Source organism: Trachurus trachurus (genome assembly GCF_905171665.1).
Source record: "Trachurus trachurus genome assembly, chromosome: 24".
Classification (NCBI taxonomy): Eukaryota; Metazoa; Chordata; class Actinopteri; order Carangiformes; family Carangidae; genus Trachurus; species Trachurus trachurus.
Window position 1 is genome coordinate 10863923 of NC_139910.1, and position 25538 is coordinate 10889460.

A 25538-nucleotide genomic window follows, 5' to 3' on the forward strand; every position below is an offset into this window, starting at 1 on the left:
AGTCATTCTGCTAAGAAGAGCTGTTTGTCAAGCAAATGGAAAAAAAATCAAGGTTCTTCAACAAATTGCTGCATAAATAATATAAAACCCCACTTTTACCATTAAGCATTTCCATTTATTCCCACTGTTTCCCATAACTGTCATAATATACCAAGGGAACAGATACCACCGGTAAATTCTCTGTTCTGTGTGTGATGAATTGTATGTCCCGCCCCTCATGTGCATAATGGCTTTTGAAGTACATGTTCTACTGCTACTTGTTCAACAGAAAAAAAAATCAAAGTGAGCTTACATGAGTCTTAATCTGGAATCCTGAATTATTAAACTCGGTGGGAAATGAGCACAGGAATACATTTCCGCCTTCACAAAACCTTTCTTGGCAGGTGCTATTAGCCTATAATATCTGTGTGACAAACCAAAGTCACATTCAGAAAGCAATTTTCTGTCCACAACGCAATCTCGGCCATTAATTGCCTAATGAACAAGATGTTATCCAAGGATACCTTTCCAATGACCACTTAGGAAAAGGAGGAAGAGGATTTAATATGATGGAAATAAGTGTGACAGACTAAGCGGTCCCTGCTGAACGCACTGACGCATGCTCTGACCTTCCCTGTCAATCTGGAGGGCAGACAGGGTGGCCATTTATGTTGTGGCGGCAGAGGTCGGGCCTGCAGAAACAGTTTTCATCATTACTCCCAGAAAAAAAAAAAAAAAAAACCTGTTAGTTGTCCGACTGCACGCCGTCGCTGCCGCCTGTGGGAGGAGAAATAACAATAAACAATGAAGAAGAAGAAAAAAAAACACAAGGCGTGGAACCTTCTTGGGGCCTGTTTGTCAACCCGAGCAGTCTCCTGTGTATCAATGTGAACACCATATACTACAGTTATCTGGATTTCTGCGATCGCAGGGCGGGGGGGGGGGGTTGTTTCAGAAAGAGTGTGGTCAGAGAGAGAAGCCGGCACAAAGCCAGGTCAGGAAAACAGCCGCCTAAACATGCTTACGTTCCTGATTTGATTAACAATCTTAGCAATTACCTAATGTATTCAGTTAGATAATACAAATCAAGTCTTTGGGCTTATCAATTAGACGAGCCTGACATTGCAGAATACTTCAAGAGATAATGCTCATCATTATACTTGATGGCATCGATGCACTCTTAAATGAGACACCAACAGAGATCCTGTCTTCAGCTCATTTGTTCCCAAGAGGATGTGAAAAGGTTGCATGAATAATATAAGGCCAAACTACAATGATGACATTTTTTTTAATGACATTATTTGTAAAACCTTGCATCAATGTCAAATTCCATGAGCTCATACTTGTTTTCGACAGGACAGCGAAGCCTTCGGAGTTCGTCCCTAATCAACGGTTTCCAGGTATTCAATCACTTCAGCTCGCGCCAATAGATTCAGCTGGGTGGAAAATGACAAGCAACACTGGTAGCTTCAGGATTACGTCTCTTCCCTGTCAGTTTTCATAATATATATCATATGTGGTTGTTAAATAAGTCGTTAACTATATCCATTCATGTACAGCAGTGGTGTCACCACCGGCGTTGGCCCTTGTGTGGGTGTTGGTTTTATCTTTTATCTTTTTTTTTGTCTTTAAAATCCCTGGAATAACAAATCAGATGATTAACTGGGTAGAGTGGGGAGACAGGGGCAGTGATGTGGTGACCTACCGAGTATGCTTGTCATTTCACAACATGGAACAGAGCTAACAGACAAGAGGTGTCGTGGGGCCAGATGCGATCGTGTCAGTCACTCGGTGGAGAGAAAAACGCATTTGGAGACAATTAGTGGATAAATCATCTTCTCTGCCCATAAGCTATCATCAACTTCACTTCCCAGAGCCGTCAAGGCTTTGAGGCGACGGGAGCGAAGTGGCGCCTCGGCGTACGAGCCAAGGTGAGATGTTTGCTATGGTGACGTACGGACGAGAGCCTTGAAAAAGGCTGCTGTTTATTTCCACTTCACTCGTTTCATCATACATTCACAAGTGGCCACATCTAAAGAAGCTCACTCTTGGAGTCAGCAGCTGAAAGATCATCACGACCACGAGGCCCCAATTAGCAGCCAAACTGGAGCTCTCAATCACTCTACATGAGCTTCATCTGCAGATAAGTGTTGGGAGTGTAGATGGTGAGATTTCTTGTTTTCTCATTCACATAGAAGCTGAAACAGACAATGGTGACTGGGTAAAGTTCACCTGCCGATGAAGACCATCTGAAATCTCCAGAACAACTGCTAAATGGCCCTTTGATGTCTTGGCATATTATCAAGTTATAAGTTATTTCTGCCCGTTATTGCGTCCTAAAGCTTATATCCTCTGAAATAAACACCCTGCCAGTGGTATGAGATGACTTCAACTCATTTCAAGCACAAATCAACAATTTTCTCTTGATCCAGGTGCAGCTTCCTGTCCCTGTGACACAAATTTGCAATAAATTCTAGAGAAAACTGGATTTGTATAGAAAACATGACAGCCTTAGTGAAATCCTTAGGCACTGGCAGCGTAACTGAACCGGACAGCCTCAATGCACCGACTGATTATTTCTGCAGCCAGACCTCGAAATCACAGGCTGATATTAGCTTAGAACAGATACACAGATATCTGGATGTATATGTCAGCTGCTAAGTAACAAGAAATTGCAGTAGAGAAATGCCAAAGTAGGCATAAGGTCATTTAGTCATTTTATCCACCTTTACTGCCATCAGTCCCACTTCGTATGCATCCATATAAAAATGGTTTATGTTTTATGTTTAGCTATTGGCCAGTATAACATTATCAGCATGGGCCTCAAAAAGCCAGTATTAGTTATAATATATAGTATTATTTTATAATTATTTTCACTAGTTTAAAAAAGTAAGACTTTAAGACTTTATTTGTCAAAAATCTCATGATAAAATTTGATTTTTTAAATTTTTTTTTTTTTTTTTTTTTTTTTACAGTTTCCTAAGGCTAAAATGTAGCGCGATAACAACATTGTAGCCCGGTATCTACAGTTCAGGTTCATCTTTAACACAAGCAACACTTCCATAAAAGCCTGTTACGTCTTTTAACAGTGACTCACACACTGACCACTGTTGGTTAACCACGCATCAGTGCACTTCCGCTGACAGGTGCAGTTTCTACAATGAGTCACCACTTTCTTTTACAGTTTCTTTGTCCTTACCCAACCGAAATCCACCACATTGTCCCCAGACACTATGTACAGCAGGCCCCACGAGACGGACAGAGAGAAAGAAAGAAAGAAAGAAAGAAAGAAAGAACAAAAAAAAAAACAGACGGAAATCTCTGAGTGATGAGAGAGAGATGAACCCTACACAGCAGAGTTTGAAGCCCCACAGCCACCGGTTGTCGAAGAGTTTGAGGGCTGAGTTATTATCTGCTACATATTTTGTCCACAGGAGGGGCTACCATGATACAAAGTACTACAAAACTTCTTGTTCTTGTACAAAAACAAACATTTTTGTAGAAATACTGCATTTTAAACAACAACTGATACAGAGTGAAAACTGCAGGTCGCGTAACGACGGACATGGAGGAGGACTTTGACAGTATACGTTGCTTGTAGAGGCTTTGAAACATAATAGTAGGCATGGTAGAAAGTTCTTTACAATGGCAGAACTTTGGCACGAGAAAGGCGTTACAGAAGAAAACGATGAGTATTCAACAAGGTCAGCATAGATGATTTCAAACTAAATATCACTTCTTTTTCTTTCTTTTTTTTATACATCAGTTCATAGCAAAACCGTTTGGCTTTGTCTACTGTTCCCTTTGTTGGTGTGAGATTAGTGTTTTCATCCAAATCATCTGAAATTAACTCAAGCCACTGAAGGGAGAGGCTGATGGGGGGGTCACACACACATGGTGGTAAGACAAAAGGGCATTGACATCAACAGAAAAACTACATCTGGTGTTTACTGTCACAATGGTGTGTGTATGTGTGCAGATATATGTGTTCTGTACTGTGTGTGTGTGTATATGTGTGTGTTTAAATCCACTCCTAGTGTGGACCATACTTATGTTTTTGTCCCAAACCAGCTTGGATCGTGTTCAATTTACATACTTTTATCAACACAAACACAAACAAAGTCCTTTTCCTTCCTTTTTTCCAGCTCCCTTCAAGACGTGAATGTCACAGTGAGGTGACACTGCTCAGGTATCTATATATTTCCACAGGAAACATCTGTCTACATAAGCAAGTGGGTTCAAAAAGGAATCCTGTTTCGACTGCTAACCTCAGTCTGCGGTTAAAAGTCAGCATTAATTTGACCCCGTCCCCTCTCCCTCCCCCTTCTTCTTCCACGTTTGTTTACCGAGGGAGGGGGGGTTGCGCTCAGGAGGGTGGGGTGGTGGTTGGTTGCGGTGGTGGTGGTATCGGTGGTGGTTTACGTTCAGCGGAGCTCATGCCATGGTTTCCTTTCCTGGGAGTCTCCTGTCGTTGAACGTGTGCATGTTAATGACCTCCTCCGTCTTGACGATGACGGGCGGCTGAGGCTTCTGTTTGAGGCGGCGTTGGCACTTCAGAGACACGCGCAGCTCGTCCATCATGGCACTGCAGAACGATCGCTGCGGAGGGGCGAGAGAGCAGGGAGGGAAAAGTTATGGCCGGCATCACGGTGTCTGCCACATTACTCAAACCTGTGCAACTGGGCCGTCTTGAATATAGATAATACTGGCATTTTATTCAATACACACTATTGGCAAGACATTCTCCTGGAGGTTTCTCCAAGGCTAAATAACTGTCTAGAAAATCTATCTGTATACTGCTAACAGTCTGGACTGTCTATTATTAAAAGAATTCGTATGTGATCTTCCAACTCTTCTAATGGCTTGTTTTTTTATGATGAAAAATTTCAACAATACCAAAGAAAATTGTGTACAGTCTATTTTCTGAGCTGTTAACACCTCAGTGTTCATGAGTCAGATCTGTGGGCACAGTGGCAGACACTGACATCTGCTTCAGTGTCTATGTTTTTACCACTAGGGGGCATCGACATTGGAATTGATCAACAATCTTCAAACCTCAGTTCACCTTCACGTTAAATCAGCACTAATTATTCATCGAGCAAACATATGGAAACAGTGCTTTTTTAGGTGCTTTGATGTTCTTTTTTCTTCTTCAGTTATTTTTTTTTTTTGGTGCTGTGATGGTTTCATGTTGTGTAATTATGCCGGTGCCCTTTTGATCAGTAAAATAATAGATTTTGATCTCAAGAGACTATTTACCTGCCTGCTTTTTTCAAAACTTCAAATGCCCAGTGTGCAACACAGGTTTTACTCTTAAAAGAATTTAATTTTAAATCCAAAAATCCAAAACATTTCCTAGACTTCAGAAGGCTCCAACAGAGCCACAGAGGACAACACACGACTGTCTTTATAATCTAAGTGCTGCTCTTCATAATGAGTTAAACCAATCTTTAGATGTGAAACTGGTGAACTGCTCCATTAGCAGTGCCCTCATAAAATTATTTCAATCAAACCAACTTGAATCTTAATGTGAAACTCAGGTTACAAGTTGGGTTTCAGTATGGATAATAAATTGGGTCACACTCTATAGTGTACTTGCAACACAATATAGATTTTTTTTTTGAAAAATGGGGCTTTGGTTTAAGGTCTGACATGTCCCAGTTTTCCCCCTTTACAGCTTCACTGCCACACAAAGGTCTGAATGCTTTTTCCCAGCGTTTTGCGTCCTGCCAAGAACTAAATCCCGAGCGCAACATTCAACACTTCTACCTCATGGCACGCAAGAGGGAAACGTAAAGATATCGAACAAAGGACAAAAACATCCACTTCAGCAGATTAAATCCCCAAAATATTGGTAGGTTCTTTTAGAACATCAATCACCCCCTCACAGAGTGACGTGCGTTATGTAACTTCTGTAATATGAGCTTCTGTTGTCCCTGCATAATGCCCGTGGTGTGAAATCCTATAAAATGTCAATATGCCTGTGCACCAACGTTGCCAAGACAAATTCCCATATATCCACTTTCTGATTATGCAAAATCTAATTCAAATTCTTGGAGGGGGTAGGAGGAGAGGATATATAAAGGAGGAGGGAGAGCATTAAAGTATGCAGCTGCTATTTTTCTGTTTGTGTATGTGTGTAGGTGTGTGAGATGGATATCTGTGGGTGGCTTATGCACCAGGTATTTTTTGCTTTGTTTTTTTTTTTCTCGCCCATTTTTTACATATATTTGTCTGGCGTATGAATGAAAGATTGTGCGAACTTGGGAAGATGAGTGATTACAGAAGTAGAGAGGGGCAGGAAGGGTGAGGGGAAAAGAAATGGTGAAAAGCAAAGAGGAGAGATATGGATTAGAGTGATGGGGGGAAAAAGATGGAGAACAAGGGGGTGAGGAGGTGGGGGGTAAAAAAAAAAATGGGGAAAAAAAGAAAAAAAAAAGCTGGTGATGTTTGGGTGGAGGGGGGTTGGCGGGGCGAGGAAATAGAGAAGGAGAGGCTTGTTGTCAGCATGTAAATTACAAGCACCTTGGCAGCCTAGAGACTGTGGCATTTGCAAATTATCTGAATACTGTGACCCAGTCTTGCGGCTCTTGATTAATGATATCTAAGATGTGCTCTGAAACATATGCAGCCCGTTTAAAAAAAAGAAGAAGAAAAAAACTAATTACTATCCCAATAAAGTAACACACCAGTGCGCTGTGATAATTCTGTAGATGTAAATAATTAAAATACGTTATCAGACGGACTTTCACAATTATCTGGAAACATCATTGCACAAGTTAAAGTGCACTAAAATACATACTCCGCACTGTGTGATGAATCATGAGCACTCAGTACTAAAATAGACCACAGATAGAACAGCCTGAGATGTATTCAGTCTCCTGCTTTAAAGAAATATAACCAGAGGGAGGAGGAAAAAGCTGCACATGGATTTGCATTCACACAAATCATACAATTAAAGGATGAGCTCACGCTTTTTTTTTTGTACTTTTTAAAACAACGCTCACACGGTCGGCCATACATAAACTGAAATAGCTGCTGTTAATTGTTTTGTCTGTTGGCGCTGGCCGTGAAGAGACTCTACAGTATGTATAGGATGTAGTTCTAAAACAAGCAAGCAAAGAAGAACAGATGAATCTCTTCAGGGTAGGAGGAACAATTAGAGCGACCAAAAACAACTTCAATGTAAATATGAGCATGACTATTGTTTAAGGCAGTGATTAAAAACATGTGAACTTATCCTTTAAATTCTTTAACCTATAATTAGAATAACTAAACCATATGTACTGTATATTGTTTTGTTTAACTGCTTGAATTCCCCTTAGAAATAAAGTAATGCAAGAAAATCACCCATTGATAAGGATGAGCAGTGTATGAGGTGTCAAATCTAAAATGTAACACAGTTTGAATGAAACACAGCAGGGTCTTTAATCCCTTAACTGTAATGGAAAAAGCTCCAGTACCTTTTCCAGCTGTGCGTTCTGTTTAGACTTGTAAAGGACCTCGCCAACGGCCACGAACACCGACAGCACCAGTCCTGCAGCCAGCACGATGAAGATCCCCCCGATGTTCTGCACCCCCAGAGCGCTGGCCTCTTTGCTCTCCTCCTCGGGACAGCCGTTCCCTCGCCACCACTTCTCCTTCATCATGTGCAGCTTCCCTTCCTCCTGCAGCTGCAGAATGGCTATTGTGATCTTATCTCTGTATGGAGAGCCTGTGGGGACAAAAAAACACCACATGAGACCGGTGGACAGGGATAACAGCAAAATATGAAGGAAAAAAAAGAGATTATGCTCAGGAGGGCTGTGGTGTGATGTCAGATTTCCACTCTATGGTTATGAGATTTCACAATAATGATCTCTATAGAAACATTTGAAGAAAAAACTTTGTTTATGCGTTTTGGCAAACGAGTTAGACTCAAATAGGAGTGCAGGGAGTTAGAAGAAGAAGACTGTTGGGAAGCAGATGAACTTATCCACGAGGCCTAACGTCCTAACATCATGATATTATCATGTGTGTATATATATAAGCGCTGGTGGTGGGCGTATGAAACATGCTGCATGTGATCATATAACCTGTCATGTTATTGTTGGCTGCTTAGAGGGAGTTTTTTTGTAAGTCCTTCTTCAAATCCCACTAATCCCTATATTCACAGAGTGAGTCCAGAATTCTCACTCATCTCGGCAGAGTGTGAATTGTAACGCGCAGGGAGCTGGCAGCAAACACTTGGCTTTGTGTAGCCGAGCTGCTGTTGATTCTGACGAATTAGCTGCTGTTTGCGGCGCATGTTTCCGCACGCCATAAATGGAGCACATAAACAGGCAGAGAACACGGCAGCAGCAGCCCAGTGGGGTGTACGTTACATGGGGACATATGTGTTTGGGATTATATGTGTATGTTGGAGATAGGGTTTCTCTATCAGGGTGTTTTTTTTTTCTTTTGCATGTTGATTTCATGGCGAGTAAAAAGAACCCAAATCCAGAGACAGTGGGAAGGCGCCAGAATTAGCGACAAGGCATTAAGGCGCAGTGGGTGATGCCGTGATCAAAGGAGGAGTAATCGTTGCAGAGTACCCGAGTGGGGTCGTGTTCCTCTCCCTTCTGCAGCGTGTTTGACACAACACACGGACCGATCGAGGCGCAGTGCGTGCACACACACACACACACATACACACACTGCCCCAACCAAGCCGAGAAAGATTAATACTTACTGTGAGCGTTCATGTTTCATTTATAAACTGCTTTGAAAGCTTGTTAGTGTATTTATGTGATTACAGAAATCATACGTAATGAAGCCTGGTTGTACATTTCAATTTCTATTTAAGGTATTTTGGCTACTCAGAGTGACTGAAAAAGAGATGAAACAGCAGTAAAATATGAAAATTTTATAATGCTGGCATAATAGAAATCTTTTTTTTCTTTTTTTTTTGTAACAAACATGGGAACATTGTGTGCTAAAGAAGTGAATCTGGCTCCAGGTAGCAGGTAGCATCACTTTGTCTGCTGCTCTCATACAGTTTTGGCTGTCAGCCCCTGTAGTTGATTCCCTCTCTGTCTCATCTATCATTTATCTGTTGCCATCCATCATCCTTTCATCTCACAGTCTCTGTGTATTTAGACTGACAAAGGGGACATTAATACAAAAAAACTGAAAAATACATAGAAAGCCACTGATTTTTGAACAGCATATCAGCGTTCACTAGAAAAAAAAGCCTTGTTCTTTTGCGAGTATACTTGTGTGTGCGTGATTTTATGTTTTTTTCTTTTTCTTTTCTTTATGATGTGCAATGAGCATGGTTTGAGGTGATAACGTAAAGCACACAACGCATGTCATGCATTTTATATATATATACATATATAGTATATGCATGTGTGCACATGCATGTGAAAAGCATATGCTTGCTTCATTTGAAGATGAGAGATCTATCAAGTATCCTGAGTCCCCTGATTCTGGCTCCCCTCATATTTCAAATGATTAATGATGGCCTAACAAAGCAGGCCTTGGATAAATGCTAATAGGATGGGTCCTTCGAGAGGAGGATATGGAGAGCGGGGCCTAGGCGAATGGAAAAGCACTGTGCTTGACACAGTGTGCATACACAACTACCTGACAGATGTTCAACACCAGAGGACATCCATCACTCCCGCACTGTCTGGCTTCTAGTATTAATGTGATCACAGTTTAAGTCGATGGCTGTAGATGACGCATTTGCGTTTTGGGAAAAGGACGTGTGAAAACCGACAAGCGCTAAAAGGTTAAGACTTATTATACGACTTGCTCTGGTTTATTGCCGTAACAGCCCCACAGGGAACAAGCCGCTAAACAGTGCTCAGTGGGGCAAAAGTTACAGGCTCAGAGGTCTTCATAGGGTTCGGGGACAAGGACACGGGGAGAAAGCAACAATCTAGAAAATGAAAATGAGAAGAAGAAAAAAAGAAGAGGAAGAAAATGTTCCTCCGTTTCGACGAGGACTGCTGGCATGAAAACAGAGCTCACTTTGAACTAATAAAGTAATTATCTCCAGACCTCTTCTATCAGAGAAGAAACATTTTACAGGCTATAATCAGCTTTATTTCTGAAATACTGAGCAATGAACATCAGGATTAGAGATTGAAATGAGTAAGTGGGCAGTAATAACTTTGAAAGCGGACATTTTAAATCATGCATTTAAACCACTTATCACTGAATTAAAATGATCTGGGCTATATTTTGGAGTCATATATTTGATACACTATGTTGGCACATGAATGAGAACGAGGACTGATCCGTGTTCGAGGACTGTGTGTCCATCTCAAGGGCATCAGTGTAAGTACTCGTGCACTTATGGAGCCACAGTGGGACTATATTTCACAGCATCATCTCAGCTTTGTTACGGCCGCGGCAATCACGGCATCCCTGCAGATCTATAACTGCCTCATACCCATCAGCAGCGGCCGGGTCCAGATGTGGATGGGCAGAAATTAATCCTCCGTATTTTGATGGCCTTCCTATCACCGGTGATAGATGTGGCCATTATATCGGGTCGCGCTGCTCTCCCTGGCCTCGTCATGACCACTCTAACCTCCACGGCACTGGGGGGCTGCAACCCATCGCCATACTCTTTCATCTAAAGGCTCACCGGGAGTGCCAGGGTTGCGAGCCGCGCGCTTATTAACCCTGACATATGCTTTAAACGTAACAAAACGCGATGGTGGAAAAAATATTTGATTCATGATATCATTTCCCAAAATGTCAAATAAAAGCAAAACAGCGGCGGCTGATGGTTTTAACTCATCTGCTTCATCACGGGGTAATGGGCCTTTAAAATGTCAGAACAATACTTTCTGACAGGTGCTGGGTCAAACACGCAGTTTAAAACAGTTCTCAGTGCTCGTTTTATACTTTCTCAAGTGCTTTGTTGTTGTGGCTTAATGCTCAGACACAATTCAGATGGTGTCAAGTAACTCACAGGGAATTGCACTAAATTGACTTTCGGGTTGCTTTTCTGCGATTGTTTCACTGTCTTGCACTTATGATCTCTCCTCGCATGGCCCCAAAGTTGGCTGGAACACGCCATTAAAAGTGTTTGTGAACACTGTTTAACCCAGGGTTTCTTCTCTACTCTGTAAATAATCCTTGGAGAAAATCATTATGACTAGAAAAAAAAGAAAAAAAGGGGGGAAGATCTTGAACGATGCCTGTTTTTTGAGCCGTGGGCACATTTTCACCTTATCCATAAATTCAACCTCTTCAGCCGTTCGCTTTTCATTAAGCTAAACCTTTTACACCTCACTCTGTCGAACCATTACACCCACGACCCCATCAATAAAGGTCAAATTTTCCATTCTCGGAGCTTATCCATCATCTGTACTATATACCTTTATCTGTCACGTATAGTATCTGCAGTGTCTCTCTCTGACCTACAGCTATTCACAGTAGGGCTGCGGAGGTTTTCGAGGTCGTTTACCCATAGGTGTTCCCACTCCGTAGGCCTTGGAGTCTATGAGGCCCCCGATCTGCGTGAGGTTGCAGTTGCGCTGGGTGGAGAACTCGATGGTGGTGGACTCCATGAGGAAGGCGTAGTCCGAGGTGAGCACGCGCTGGATGCCCTCCTCCACGTTCTTCACCATCACAGATTGCCTCCTGCTGTTCATGAACTCCCACATCTTGTCATAGGTGGAGATTTTTGTCTTCTGCAAAGTCACCAGAAGAAAAGGAAAAATAAGCCTGAGAGCAGCGTTAGAGATTATTTATATTTGTATGAAATAGTGAGGAAGTCAAAGTTATACTCATGTAATCAAGTTTAGTTTCTGTTGCCATTTTTATTTGGCGTTTTCTCAGCGACGGCAATTACTACAAGTGCAAACTGAGCATTTCCCGCTGCTGCTATTTCATGCTTTTAAGTGTTGAACAGGGTGACTTTTATCGTGAAATAAATGCAATTTAATTTTTTAAAATGCATCTACAAAAACAAGACACGGCCATTTTAAGCTTTATCTGACAACGGTATGTGTTTAAAACATTGCAGGGGTTAGAGCAACAAGAGGAGCAACAACACTCGAGTTGTTAGATGAGAATCCAAGAGACGCACACCACTCCAACTCCTCTGCAAGGTAATCAACTCCAAAAGTCAGTGGGGCGCTTTTGTGTTAAAAACCACTCGCACAGTGTGCAGAGCGAAATCAGACTGCAGTAACAATTACTGTTGACTGATTCCTTGATTAAAACAACACGACTTTGTCTGGCTCGCACTGTAAACAACTGAAGTGACAGGAGGAGGAGGCTCTTCCCTCTCTACACCTCTCTCTGGCTGTAACGAACCCAGACACTCCTTTACCTTGAAGAAGGTCATGGTGGCGCCGTCCTCCACCACCCCGTACAGGATTTTAGTTTGTTTGGCCAGGTCGTCGGCCGAGTCTATAGGCGACTCCATCCTCTCCACGGTGAGGAAGGCGGCCAGGTTGGCCGTGTACGAGGAGATGATGATGAGGGTGAAGAACCACCAGATGCCTCCCACTATTCGAGTCGACAGCGCCTTGGGCATGAGCTCTGAGCCTGGTGTGAGGGAGGTGGCAGCGGTGAGCGTTACACTGCAGAATTAATTCATCTCAGCATTAAGCTTCTAATTCTGATTCATTTTATTCTGATAATGTCAAAAACAAGATGAGATCGGGTACTTAACAACTACAAAAAAACAAAAAAAAAATCTTGCTTCAAGAACTCTCTTCAAGTTTTCAGCTGAGGCAGGTGCAGCACTCACTACAAGATGAAATCACTCGAGAGAGCTCTCAAAACAAGATGATTGTTGGATTTCAAACAAGCGAAATTATCTTGTCTGAGTCACAAGTGAGTGCTTTAAATAATGCAGGAGACACAGAAAAGTGCTATTTAAAATGTCCCCCGAGGACGAGGAGGTTTGCATAAAATCAATACAATCAAATAAACACATTCAATATTGATCATTCACAACAGTGTGGAGAAGTGACGGGCTGTTTGGGCCAGAGAGTCATGTACCCAAGGTAACCTCACATCCTGACTCCACACCCCACTGATCTCTAGGTGCTGATGGGCCAAGGGCAAGAGGAGAGGACACTGGGTATTATCGAGCTATCATCGCTGTGATAAAGAGCTGATTTATGGGCTGTATATTATTTTAAAACACCTCAGAAACTGATGCTGTTTGAGCAGCTGCAGATAAAAAACACTGATGTATGTATTTGTTTGAATTCTAATCTCCGGGTCATGAAGATTGATTTTACTCAAGCGGTGCGAGGGCTGTTCAAATCCATCCCTCCTACACATATGTCTAATATACTCATATGCTGTGGTTTATTCTATGTTCCTATAAGCTCAGCTGATTTAATTAAAAAGCCATTACATGCACATTTACTCTAAGTTCTGTCTGGACCCCCAGAGGTCTCTCCGTTGCCGCTGGCTTGTATAAAACAACCAAGTCCTCAGAGACAGTGGGATATAGAGAGCTCCAGCTCCACAGAGCAACAGCAGCCACAGGCTGAGGCAACTACCTTGCTGCATGAGAGCCCCAACTCCAAACCAGAAACTATTGAGCAGCGTAAAATTGTTTTCCACTACATCTGAGTCGGGGTTGCATGGATGCGGGTTGTACCACTCATAAGGGCTAAACCTATAAAGGGAGAGAGCACAGAGACAGATATGTCAGCACAAAAGCAAAGAACAGTGTGTTCCCTGGTGCAGATTAAACGGCAGATAAAACATTCATTTTAAAACACAGTGAGCAGGAACAAAGGGAATGTAAATGTGTAGGAATCCTGTGTTGTGGCCTCAGGGTCAGAGCTTCTGCTGAGACCAAAGCAAATCATTCAAGCTTTTGCTGAGATCAACTTATTGGCATATTCAAATGCCATCAGTTTATTGTGAGAACAGATCAATAGGCTGGAATAACACTGTCACTGGTGATAATGTCCAAGTACGTGATGATCTTTGGAGCTCATTTGGATTCACTGACTCAGGAGCCGTTATGTGTTTCCCCCCAGCAACTGCAATCACCATTACTTTGTGGACGCCATATCCTTTTTTTTCTCTTCCTCCTTCTCGTTTCCCGGCAACCTACCTCTGTTCTTCACCTCCCTAACTGCCTTTTCTTACATTCCCTTCACACCTTAATCTCTGTTCCCTACCCTGCACCATTCCCACCCCAACAACCTACACCTCATTTTTTCTCCCAGATTACCTTTCCTCCCCTATGAACCTCCCTCTTTCACCCCCCCCGCTCCCCGCACTCCCCCCCTCCATCCTCCCGCTGCCTGCCTCAGCTTATTGTCCCCGTCTTCAGGTCAGTTGTGGACATTTCTCATTTATTATCCTAAGCAAAAGTGGCATGGCATTAGCGTGGGGGTGATTGGGTTAGCGTTAAGCATCAGGAACTGATTGAGTTTGTGCTGAAGTGGTTGATAGGAGGAACGCTGCTTATGCAGAGTTGAGGGGCCCATCACATAAGGCTGGTTAGGAGCCACCACCACCTCCCCCTCTACCCCCCAACATGCTGCATGCTAATAAGCCAGGTCTTAAGAGTTTGTGCGATGCTATTTGTCAGCTCCGGCCTTTAGAGACGCGCACATATTACACAATGGCCGGTCTTGTAGAGCTACATACAGATATGTCACGTGATCACTCCGCGGTGTTGTTGCCGCAGCCTAATTAACGGTCTGAATTTTACAAGCGTCGTGAATGCGGCAACATTTTTGTCAGATTGCTCTTGCTTTACAGCTATTTTCTACGCCGTCCCCTTGAGAATCATCTTCGTGGTCATGGCTGTGATGACACACTATAATTCTTCCTGTCAACTCCATCAGGATGCCTGATTTACTGGAATGTCAATGAGCTCTGTCTCCTTGGAACCACAGGCAACTGAAATGGCACAATGGCCTTGTGGAGCTGTGCATAATGCAGTGTGTGCACTCGCATGTGTCCGCATGTGTGTACGTTTTTCATGCCTGTGTGTATCGAGCCTCTGGCGCACGAGCGTTTGAGCATGCGTCCTCCCCCCTCACCCTCCACCCCCCACCTCACCCCCACCCCCTGCTCGAGCTGTGTGTGGGAGTGTATTTCTCTCTGGTAGCGACTGTATTTGCATTGGCTCAATCAAATCTCAAAGTCAAATATTTTCTGGCTTGATTTATTCATGTTGCTGTTCACAGATGTTACATATAATGTTTAGCTGTTGCCCGAGGCGACCTGCGGTTGCCATCAGATATGTGCCGCCGCCTGTGCTGGTATCACAAAAGGGGTATAAACCTATAAACCTATACGACGCACACTTGTGGCTAACGGATGGTGTTGGTTTCTCTCTGTGTTGTCTGTCTACATGTGTATTCTGCATGCACCAGACCCGACAGCTCCTCTGTATGACCTTTGCCTGGAGCCGGTACCGTATTCCTGCGGGCCGTGTACTGCACACTGATCACCAGGAAGAAGGGGATGTGGAACATGCAGACGTAAGGTCACCTCCTCACACCGAGCACGAGGGACATGTCGAATTGCACACTGAATTCTAAAAAGACTCTTCACCCCTATCTCTCTCTCTCTTTCTCTCCTGCTCCTCTTCCCCCCTTCGCACGTCCCCGGCCACAATAATACAACGCGCTCCCTCCATTAACTGTCTGTTGGATTCAATTACTCTCACTGGCTTTATAGATCTGTTGCCTTTCTTCTCTCAGGCCAAGAGAAGAGGCTGCGTCTGGGCAGTGTGTGTGTGTGTGTGTGTGTGTGTTAAAATCACAGGCGTCCAGGACATGGACCACAAACCTGCAACAGCCTGTAACTACATGTAAAAATGTTATACTGCAATTTATAATCACCTTCTCTTCTAGGCAGGTAGTTATTCTCTACACTCCAGAAAGAAAAAAGTTTCTATGATGTGAAAGAATGCCATTTGTTTTGTTAATAAAGAGAGGAATCAATTCATCCACACACAAGAGCTGGAAGGAACCAGTGAGTGCAATGTATTTTTCTGGAGTTTGAAATGAGATCGCTTATTTAGCCAGAGAGTCAGAGAGAGAGAGAGTAAGAGAGAGAAAAAAAAACGTGTGTATATGTGTGTGGGAAGTGGTTCAAAGACGTTACGAATCCCTGGTGAGATTGAGGTGTTTAGTGTTTTATTGCGCAAAACCGAGACTTCATAAGCTCACTCCACTCCACTCTATTTGTCGGGGATTAAAGAAAATAATATACTCTGCATTCGGGGAATTGACCAATCAATCGCTGGTCGTGCAATCAATACTACAATTATGAAAGAACCAGCTCAGTGAACTGTGGGGAAACATTGCTCTTCAGATTTTAAACTTTGCTGAACAGTTTTGGCCACACACAAGTGTTGTGAGGACAAGCACTATTTATTGCCATGGTGTGCAGAAAGGCACCGAGCATGCACGCAGACAAGAGCATTATAATTTAATAAAAAGGTACCCAGGCCATTTCATTACAATCAGAGGAATATCAATAGAATTGCATGCTAATCACTTACCGCGACAAACCGTGGAAACAAAAAAGGGCTATGGGTATAATTTGCATATTCTGAGCTAACTTAGGTGACAGTTGCTGCATTCCTCTCATGTGATCATTGTGCCGGTAACATTTTTTGATGAAATGTGCATTAAACCCAAACCTCTCAGGATCAAAGGAGGAGAAGAGGAGCCCTGGGGTTAACACACATCTTTTTCGACATTGTTCATGCATCTGTGGTTTAAGGGGGGGAGGAGGGTGGACAGGCGGGTGGGTTGGGTTGGGTGAGGGTTGGGGGGGGATTTGATCAAGATTGTGTAAGAATTGTACCTGTACAACGTGGCCATTGTTGTTACATTGACATTTCTTACAGCGGGTTAAGAGATAACAGGGAGGTTGTTTTTTTTACAGTTGCCGATGCCTGTGCGAATACACCTGGGACAGTGTGAGGAATCACAACTCATACCAGTGTTTTTCTTTAATTGCTTTAGCTCATTTCCCGGTTTTCTTTCACTCAAAACTACTGTCTGATTGCACAAAAGTGAAGCTAAAACATTTGTATTTTTTAAGAGAATGACAAAAAGAAAGTGCGGTGTACTTTGGAAAATGATCAACAGTAAGTATAACGCTAGTATGGTCCTTCATGGTGACATATTTACTGCAGATTTGATTTTGTTTTGTGGTGGACCATATCTAAATCTACTGAAACCACCTAAGAATAAAGAGGTGTTCAGAGTGTTGTGTGAGAGTGTTTTCTTTTCCACCAGTCAGAGCCTGATGATTTTCAGTGAATGTATTACCCTCTTTAGGCCCGGAGGGAGCAACTGCTACTGTATGTTAGTGAAAGCAAAGAAAGCAGGTATAGGTAAGAAGGAAGCAGAGGAAGGTAAGGAGGAGAGGGAGAGGGAGGGTTGACATGTTACCTGGCTATGACAAACAGCACACAACTGACACCCAAGCAAGCCAGCAGAATATACATCCAGATATCGGGTGAGAGGGGGTTGAGGAAGGAAAAGACCCCGGGGTTGGTCCCGTTGGGCTTGCGGTACAGGATACTTATCCCCAGCGTCATGAAGGGCTTGGAGAAGTCGATGACCTTCTCTCTCACATAGGTGATGGCCAGAGGAGCCACTGCCAGGTCTGCTTTCTGCAATGAGATAACAAACACAGATGATAAAAGACAAAAAAAACAACACCAAAACAACAACAATCGAATTAACATCTGATTTCTGTCAGCAGCTGGTGTGATCAATATGTACAGGGAGGGAGAGGCATGACAGAGCAGAGAAAATGGCCAGGGTCATTAGTTCAGCTAGATTAGCAGGTGGGAGGCTGAGGAGGTTTTCGGGAAATTGCAGGTTATACGTCTAATCCTTCTTATGTGGTGTCAAAGGTGAGTCACTGAGGCAACAATCTTGGGATTAGATTAATCTGCGACGAATTAACCCTCTGTCCCCTTGAACGTGAGATTAGCCTTCGATGCTGCTGAGCGTTCACTCTGAAGGAGTTTTGCATAACTCCTTCGAGACATAACTTCTTCATCCACCTTCTGCTGTTGCAGTGCAATTTTTCCCCCAAACACATTCGGTGGAGGATGTTTGAGATTCTGTAGATGGCACTCTTCATTTTCTGTCTCTTTGTCTGCTGGCTCTTGCTGTTTATCTTAACAACCATTCATTATCGTGGGGGGGAAAAACACATAATTTACGATGTGCTTTAAGGCTTTTTACTGCATAAATTCTCATGTTATCAAGTCTTTTTTTGATATATATTTGAGTTTATTAAGCTTATTATCTTGAGTTATTAGGCTATTTACATGGTTTCTCTATCGCTGTATGTGGTAACGGGTGGTGGTGATTCCCTTCTAACAACGGCTTCAGCTATTGTTGTCTTTATAATACAAGAGGTTGTTAAACACTGTCTGAGCAGTGGCACATTTTCATGGCACATTGGAGGCTGCAGTGAGTCACAATCAGAAAGTGGTGACATTGGCCGAGGCTAGCTCGTTAGCATGCTAACTTCAGTGATTAACAAGATGTACATTTTGTTTCTTTTCAACGATAGAGACAACTTTTGGAGAGTAAAAGAATAACGTTCGATGCTGAACTCACAATGTTTCTTCTGGATTGGTAAGTAAACAGATGTTAATGCTAATATATAGCGATAGCACAATTTACAGATCCTACAAAGTGACCCTTTGCACCTTTAGTTAAACAGCATTTGTGGCCATAGGTGACAGTTGTGGAGACAAGCTGAATGCTTAAACTTATAATAAGCCAGGAGACTTACTGTCAGCAGTATCTAGATAAAGTTTGCAAATGTTAACATTAGTCACCATTAGCATTTGGTACAACCGGCCAAAAGTTTGTCAGCTTTCAATTTCTATGAGGAAAGGTATATTTTTCTTTTAAATATTGTGTGGCCTCATTTTAAAACATCTTAAACTTATTTTAAAGAGAAGTTTAAAGACCTGTGTATTAAGAATATTTCAACCTGTTTGAAATAAATATGCTTTCAGTATCTGCAAACAAGAAAGAATAGGTAGGTGAGGCGGGAGTTTAGAAAATACTTTTAGCTTTGGAAACAAGTTTAAACATCACCACAGCACTGGCACAGTTTTCATTCATCAAAACACATTTTACTTTGCTTTTGTATTTATTGACTCACGTGGTCCATGAGCTCCCGGACCATGCCGTTCCATTGGCCTGTGCCCTCATCCAGCGCTCCAAACTTCCCATCTTCTACTAATCTAACCTCATAGCGGAAACCCAGGATGGCCGAGAGCTCCCTCAGCAGGTCAATACAGTACCCTTCGAATCGGTCGTTCCCATACAGAGGCTTATCTGACTTCTTAAACATCACATATGGCTCCTCCTGTGAAGGGAAAATAAATTGGAGTAAAAGTGGAAAAGTCTGTGTTTGGTATTAGATGTAAAAAATCAGTGTGTATGCTGCTTGTGTTTTAATTTTATGAAGTCTACCAGTATGGTTGATACACGCAGGGATTTGTTAGCCAGAGAGTCGGTGATGTTGGATGTCTTGCTTTTGTGAGTTTCTGTCATATTCAGACCGCTGGGAGGATCCCATGTTCCAATCTGTAGAAACAATTCAGCGTCAAGTTTATATCACCTTGTCTTGTCTGCACAGAGGAAATAAAATGCTTTAAAGCACCAAGACCTCCAACAATTTTTCTCTTTAAGGATCAGATGCCACAGCATCAACGACACCAGCGTGTGACGCACCTTTTCCAGCCCCTCTTCCTTCAGACTGATGACATCCAGGTCGAAATCTGTTCTCAGTCCATTGCTCTTGTTGAAGAGAACACGCCCTGTCAAACCATCCCAGTGAGCCTGCAGACAGTAATATACAGCATAATAAACTAAAAACCCTCGGCTCTCAGCACAGTCATTCCATTAACCTTAAGGTATCGTCTTTCTCAACAATATCAGTCCAACCTCTAACCATAAAACTTTTTTTCTGTCCCAATTATGAATTCCGGCTGGCTCTCTCCTCACTGTCTATCTCAACAACATAACAAGAAACAATAAAGCGGGCGAGAATAGACGCAAGTTTGACAGGTAAGACTTCATTATGCATGTGGTTCATTGTGCTTGAAGTTTCACTTCAAAGCCATTGGAGGAACAGACGGGCATGGAGAGCGACAGCAGACACAGGAGGGGGAGGAAGCGCCAGCTACTACAATGGCTCATTCTGAAAATTACCTGCAATGATACCATCCAGAGAGCTTTGTAGAACAAAGCAAATAGCTGACCCTGACTAGAGTTAAGGAGACACACAGTGGCTTTGATATAAACACGAGTGGAGATATTCGTGGAGAAAAAGCAGGAGGAAGAGAATGAAAGATCACAACAAACACAGAGTTACTGCGGATAATGCAGCGGTTATTTAGATTATAATTTAATGAAGATTTGTGAGTGTTTAAATTGGGCAGTGTACTTGTTTGGGATGTTTATATGAGTTTTATCAGGAGCACAGTTTTCCACAAGAGCAGAGATGCTTGCACTGAAAACTAGACTCATAATGTGCAATAAAGTTTCATGAAAGCATTTCAGTGATTTAAAAAAAAAGGGAATGCTTGCAAACGCCTGATTGCACGGATCAATATAACACAACAGAGCTCGAGCGTCCAGCAGATTATACAGGTCAAAGGTCGAGACAGAGTGCACTCTGACAGCGGTGATGTACCTCTTTGATGAGGCTGATGAAACGACCTCCGAATCGCCACGGCTTGTGGCGATTACACTGCAGAGAGCTGACAGTGATCTGCTGCGACTGCTGCACCGCCACCGCCACCACATGCACGGCGTCATACATCAGCGCCGCATCCGTCTGCAAAACAGGAAGGTGATGTTATTAGACGTTTTTATAACACCTGTCGATACATTTCACCACCTGACCTTTAATCCGCCCATTAGCTCACCTGCGGAGAGGGACATAAGAAAAAGTGTGTGAAGTCTCGGGTGACTTGCTTTACACTTTGGTTGGGACAAGAGAACATAAATTATAAGTAACGCCAGCAGTAAATGCCCTGCACAAATGGCACCGTGTCTCAGCCTGTTAGTAAAAAAATACCCGACCGGCGTCTGAGGCGAGGCGAAAGCTCCGCCAGGGAGAGACTCACAGAGGAAGGCCGACCTGTCAGTGTGAAGACTAATGGTTCCTGATGGGTGTGCCTGTTCCCCAGAGAAAAGGGGAATGCAAAGCAGGCACCAGTGCGGACGGGACAACTCTGACTGGCACACTTGGTGTAACATGCTAAACACACACACACACACACACACACACAGAGCCTAGCTGGGATACATGGTGGGTGGTCATCCATATAACCCTAGTAATAAGTCATCAAAAGGAGTAAATGCTCGAGCTCAGAGTTCACACGCTGACAGGCTGAGATTTATCTTTAGCACTCCACCACACTTGGCACACACGATTTCCTTATCCACATTTACTCAGATCAACACATTACAGCTCAGCTCAGATCCTCTTTTCATGGTCCCCACACAGGCTGAAATACACTGTGGTGATCTTATTTGACAAGTCCTGGATGACCAACCTGCAAGGGAGTATGAAAAATGACTTTGAGACCACAAAGTATCTGCAGCTATAGGGGTCTTTGTGGATGTGCCGGCTGTCGGAGGGAATGAGCCGTGCCGCGGCGCGAAGCAAGGAGCCACGACCGACCGCAGACCGCCGCTTAGCCCCGTATCAGTTCCCTATGTTTGTCTCTATAGGTGCAGCGAAGCGTCGACGCCGTCCACGTGGGAGAAGAAGAGGAGCAGACTGGAAGCGGCATAAACTACGCTTCATGTACAATTTATTCAAACCTTACTTACGGTGGCAGGCCAATTAAAGAAATAAATCTCACATCCAACGGGAGAGGAGGGAGGGAATTCAAGATGGAGAAAGAAGTGGAGTTTGTGTGTGTGTGTGGATGCGGTGGCTTTTACGCCCCACCCTCCCCAGTTCTCCTGTGCTTTTGGAGTTGGTGGCTGCTGATGTCAAAGGCAGCAGCAGATCAGAGGATGGGAGAGCAATCTCTGCACTCTTTCATCCCCACTGCTTCCCTGGGAAAGGGAACAGCTAGTGCCATATCTGCTCTCCCAGTGCCGGCAGTGTGTGTGAGCGTGTGTGTGTGTAGTGGTGTTCATGGCAAATGCTGATTAGGAAAAGAGTCTGCCATTCCACTAATCTATTTCTTGAATAGAGAGAATAGAGAAGAGGATTTTTTTTTATACACAGCCAATATCCAAACACTATTTTCTCCACTGAAGGGAAAGTTCATCATGTCCAATCATCCAATTATTGTGTTACCAGCTACATTATGTACAAAGACACGCTGCAGGATTGAATCAAGCTTTTTTTTTTTTCCTCTCACGGATGCATTTACAAAAAATAAAAAAAAAAGCATCTTGGCCTGAATTCAGAAAAAGTTGCAACAATCACATTCAGTTTCAGTCCAGTGCTTTCCATTTCAAAAGTACATGATATATTTTTGAACTCATTTATTCAACAAATTCATTTTATGATTGATTTCAGTTTGGCTGTGGCATGGTTGAATTCATGCAATTCAGAAAAAAATAAAATAAAATTTCAAAAAACCTTGCCTCCCTCAACTGATCTTCATGAATATCTCTGCACTTCAGTTTTGCTTGTGACCTTTTCACTTTTCCTCCAACAACCTTGACTTTTATTCATCCATATTCAATCAATATTACATTCTTATTCTTCTAGCTCTATGACTTTATGACTTCATGACTTTATTCGTTTGGTCCAAAGTACAGTATGCACTGCATTTTTCCAATAAATGACTTGCTATAAATACACTCTGTGAAAAAGACTCCAGGAAAGAAACTATCTGACAACTTGTTTGCTAAAAACAGACAAAGTCCTAAAGACCGCCTTGGAAGTTTATTTTTACCTTTCCTTTTCATACTGAATTATGCCCTGATATCAAATCCAGCCGGGATATTTTAGGGCAAACCTTGATGTATGACAGAAGGCTGATAATTCATTTCATAAAAGCTTAACAGATGTTACGTGGTATATTTGTCTTCAAGAAATGCAGGGTGTCGAATGCTCCCCCTTTTTTCCCCACTAAATATATGCGCCACAAAGAGTATCCATATCCAATTGTTTATTCCACTTCTTATTAAGTTAGATTTTGCATCAAAATACAACACAAGCAGCCTGAGGTGAGAGTTTCATTTGTTTTCCATGAATATATTTTCTGTTTGTTTTGTTTTAATATATTAATGCTTTGCAGAAAATTAAACCCTCTTATGGCATCACTGGAAATGAGTGGGATTATCTCATCCTCATCCTCAGCAGATATTTCACATGGTTTGAGGGAAGAGGAGGAAGAAAAAAAAAGATTTTATGAATAAATGTGAGATTGAATTAACTGCTAAAAAACGCGGACATTTCAGCGCCGCCGCTCTCCGTTGAATAAACTCACAAAAACAGATTGAGCGGCTCTGGATAAGTGATAAGCACATAATATGGATTTAATATGCTAAAATGAATTTGAAAATGAGAGAGACCGCTTTATGACGAATCATATACAGTATGCATGCTGTATCCTGACTTTGAAAAAGCCTTATAACATTGCTCATTGACAGTTTTATAGTGATAACAATATATTCATGCTTCATCAGCAGCAGTGTACGGAGTGGGGTTTTTTTTTTTTTTTTTTAGCTGGGCAACATTAGAGACAGGAATTTATTTATTGTAGCATAAAGATCGATTTGGCTCCAGGATACAGTTTATTTGGGAGTTTATTAGATGTTGTGCAGTATAAACACATTTGTGTACTCTACTGTGTTTGCAGTCCGAGGACACAATCCCCCCCCCCCCCCCCCACACACACACACACACACTCCCCTCCACCCCCCTCCATCGGCCTTTTTGTTTGAATGAATCATTTATGTCATTCTGTTAGCTTCTCCTCTGACTTAACAACCATTCCTGGAAACACCCCCCACCCCACCCAACGCAATCTTTTAACTTTCCAACGCCGTGATATATCAAATATTGCACGGCTCAAATTATTTATATGGCAAAGATCTTTTTTTTCTCTCTCTCCCCCCCCCCCCCCCCCCCCCCCCCCCCCTTTACTTTCCTCTCGAGCAGAACAATTCCTGAAAATCCCTTTGTGATGGAAACAAAAAGAGGCTGGCATCAAGTGGAAGGAGAGATCAAGCAGGGTGGGTGGGTGGGTGGGTGGAGGGGTGGGGGTGAGATGATGGCTCACAGCTCTGGCAGATTGCATTCAATTTAAAAACAATCCAAGAGTGATCTTGATATTTATTTCAGAGCCAGCACAGGTCCTGTGGGGTGTTTTAAGTGTTTTAAGTGAAACCAATCTCGAACCCTTGGGACACTCAGACAGAGAGGGGGCGGTGGAGTGGTGGGTGGGGTGGTAGTGGTGCTGTTGGGGGGCGAGGGGGGGTTCAAACAAGATGCCCAAAAACCTCTGTTGCCCTGTCTTTCTCATGTCTCTCTGTCTCCCATTCAAACACTCACAGAACCATCTGAAATCACACACTACCCCCCCCCTTTCCTTCAAGAAACGTCGTCATCTAGACCCCTCTCCTCCGTTTAATGACATTTTTCCACACCTTACATCTACTTCTCCAGCCCCTTGATGTCTTAGTTCATCTTTGCATTTTCTCTCTCTCACAAATACGATACGTGAGGAACATTCAAATATTAACAAACATGGAGGGACCGGGTTGTGCACTCGTGTGTGTTTGTGTATGTGTGTGTGTGTATACCACGTATACACAAAAACAGGAACACACTCAGGCACAGTGACAAACCTCAACTCGCAGGCTTCCCAGAGGCAGATGCCTCATTTGTCGTAGTTGCATGCGGTTTCCTCATTTAGAGCAGGTGAACTGCAAACTCCACTGAGCCGGCTGCTGTGTGTGTGTGTGTGTGTGTGTCGATGTGTGTTTACACAAATATATTCATTTTCACTGCATCAGTATTCACACCAGCTCTCCACCTGCGCATAATTCCATAATGCCTCTGATAATGTAGCACCCTGAAAAACGACATCTCTCTTTCTCTTCTCACCTCCTCTCAATCACTCATCCTGTTTTTTGTTTTTTTTCTCCCACCAGCATTGCTCTTACCACACACACACACACACATACATACACACACATGCGCACGCTGCTATCCACCCAGTGATGGACGTGTACTGCGGCTGCTTGTGTACAGTGGAACTCCACTGTTTATACATATCATATACATCTGATTAGCCCTAATGAGATTAGCACTGACCTGTTATTCACCATGCATCGCTGGGTTGCAGCTGCCAGGCACAGAGCAACAACACACACACATTCTATCTCATACATATGCACTCTCTCTTTCTCACACACACACACACACATACACTGGCAGTATTGCCATCAGCGTCAGAGTCACAATGTCAGCGGGAGAGAGAGAAGCTCATTGTTTTCTGGGAGCTGAAGTCACTCTGCCCTCAGATCACAGACAGACCCATGGGGTTTGATGATTTGATAGAAGACGGGGGTAATTATTCATTTCATTCCATAGTTTATATGTAT

At 43.0% G+C, this 25538-nt stretch overlaps 1 protein-coding gene across 2 annotated transcripts in view; it reads right to left on the reverse strand.

Moving 5' to 3' along the window:
• Window positions 1-4413: 4413 nt before the first annotated feature.
• Window positions 4414-25538, reverse strand: part of LOC311007378 (glutamate receptor ionotropic, kainate 2-like) — a gene marked incomplete at both ends in the record, with an annotated part of 56470 nt that continues 35345 nt past the window's right edge. For both annotated transcript variants that reach the window (XM_084000527.1, XM_084000526.1), the window contains 10 exons: window positions 4414-4578; window positions 7443-7693; window positions 11426-11651; window positions 12296-12513; window positions 13485-13603; window positions 17364-17587; window positions 19108-19314; window positions 19422-19535; window positions 19683-19790; window positions 20647-20790. In XM_084000527.1, the coding sequence (XP_083856653.1) occupies window positions 4414-4578; window positions 7443-7693; window positions 11426-11651; window positions 12296-12513; window positions 13485-13603; window positions 17364-17587; window positions 19108-19314; window positions 19422-19535; window positions 19683-19790; window positions 20647-20790 (1776 nt within the window). The remainder of the gene's footprint in view (window positions 4579-7442; window positions 7694-11425; window positions 11652-12295; window positions 12514-13484; window positions 13604-17363; window positions 17588-19107; window positions 19315-19421; window positions 19536-19682; window positions 19791-20646; window positions 20791-25538) is intronic.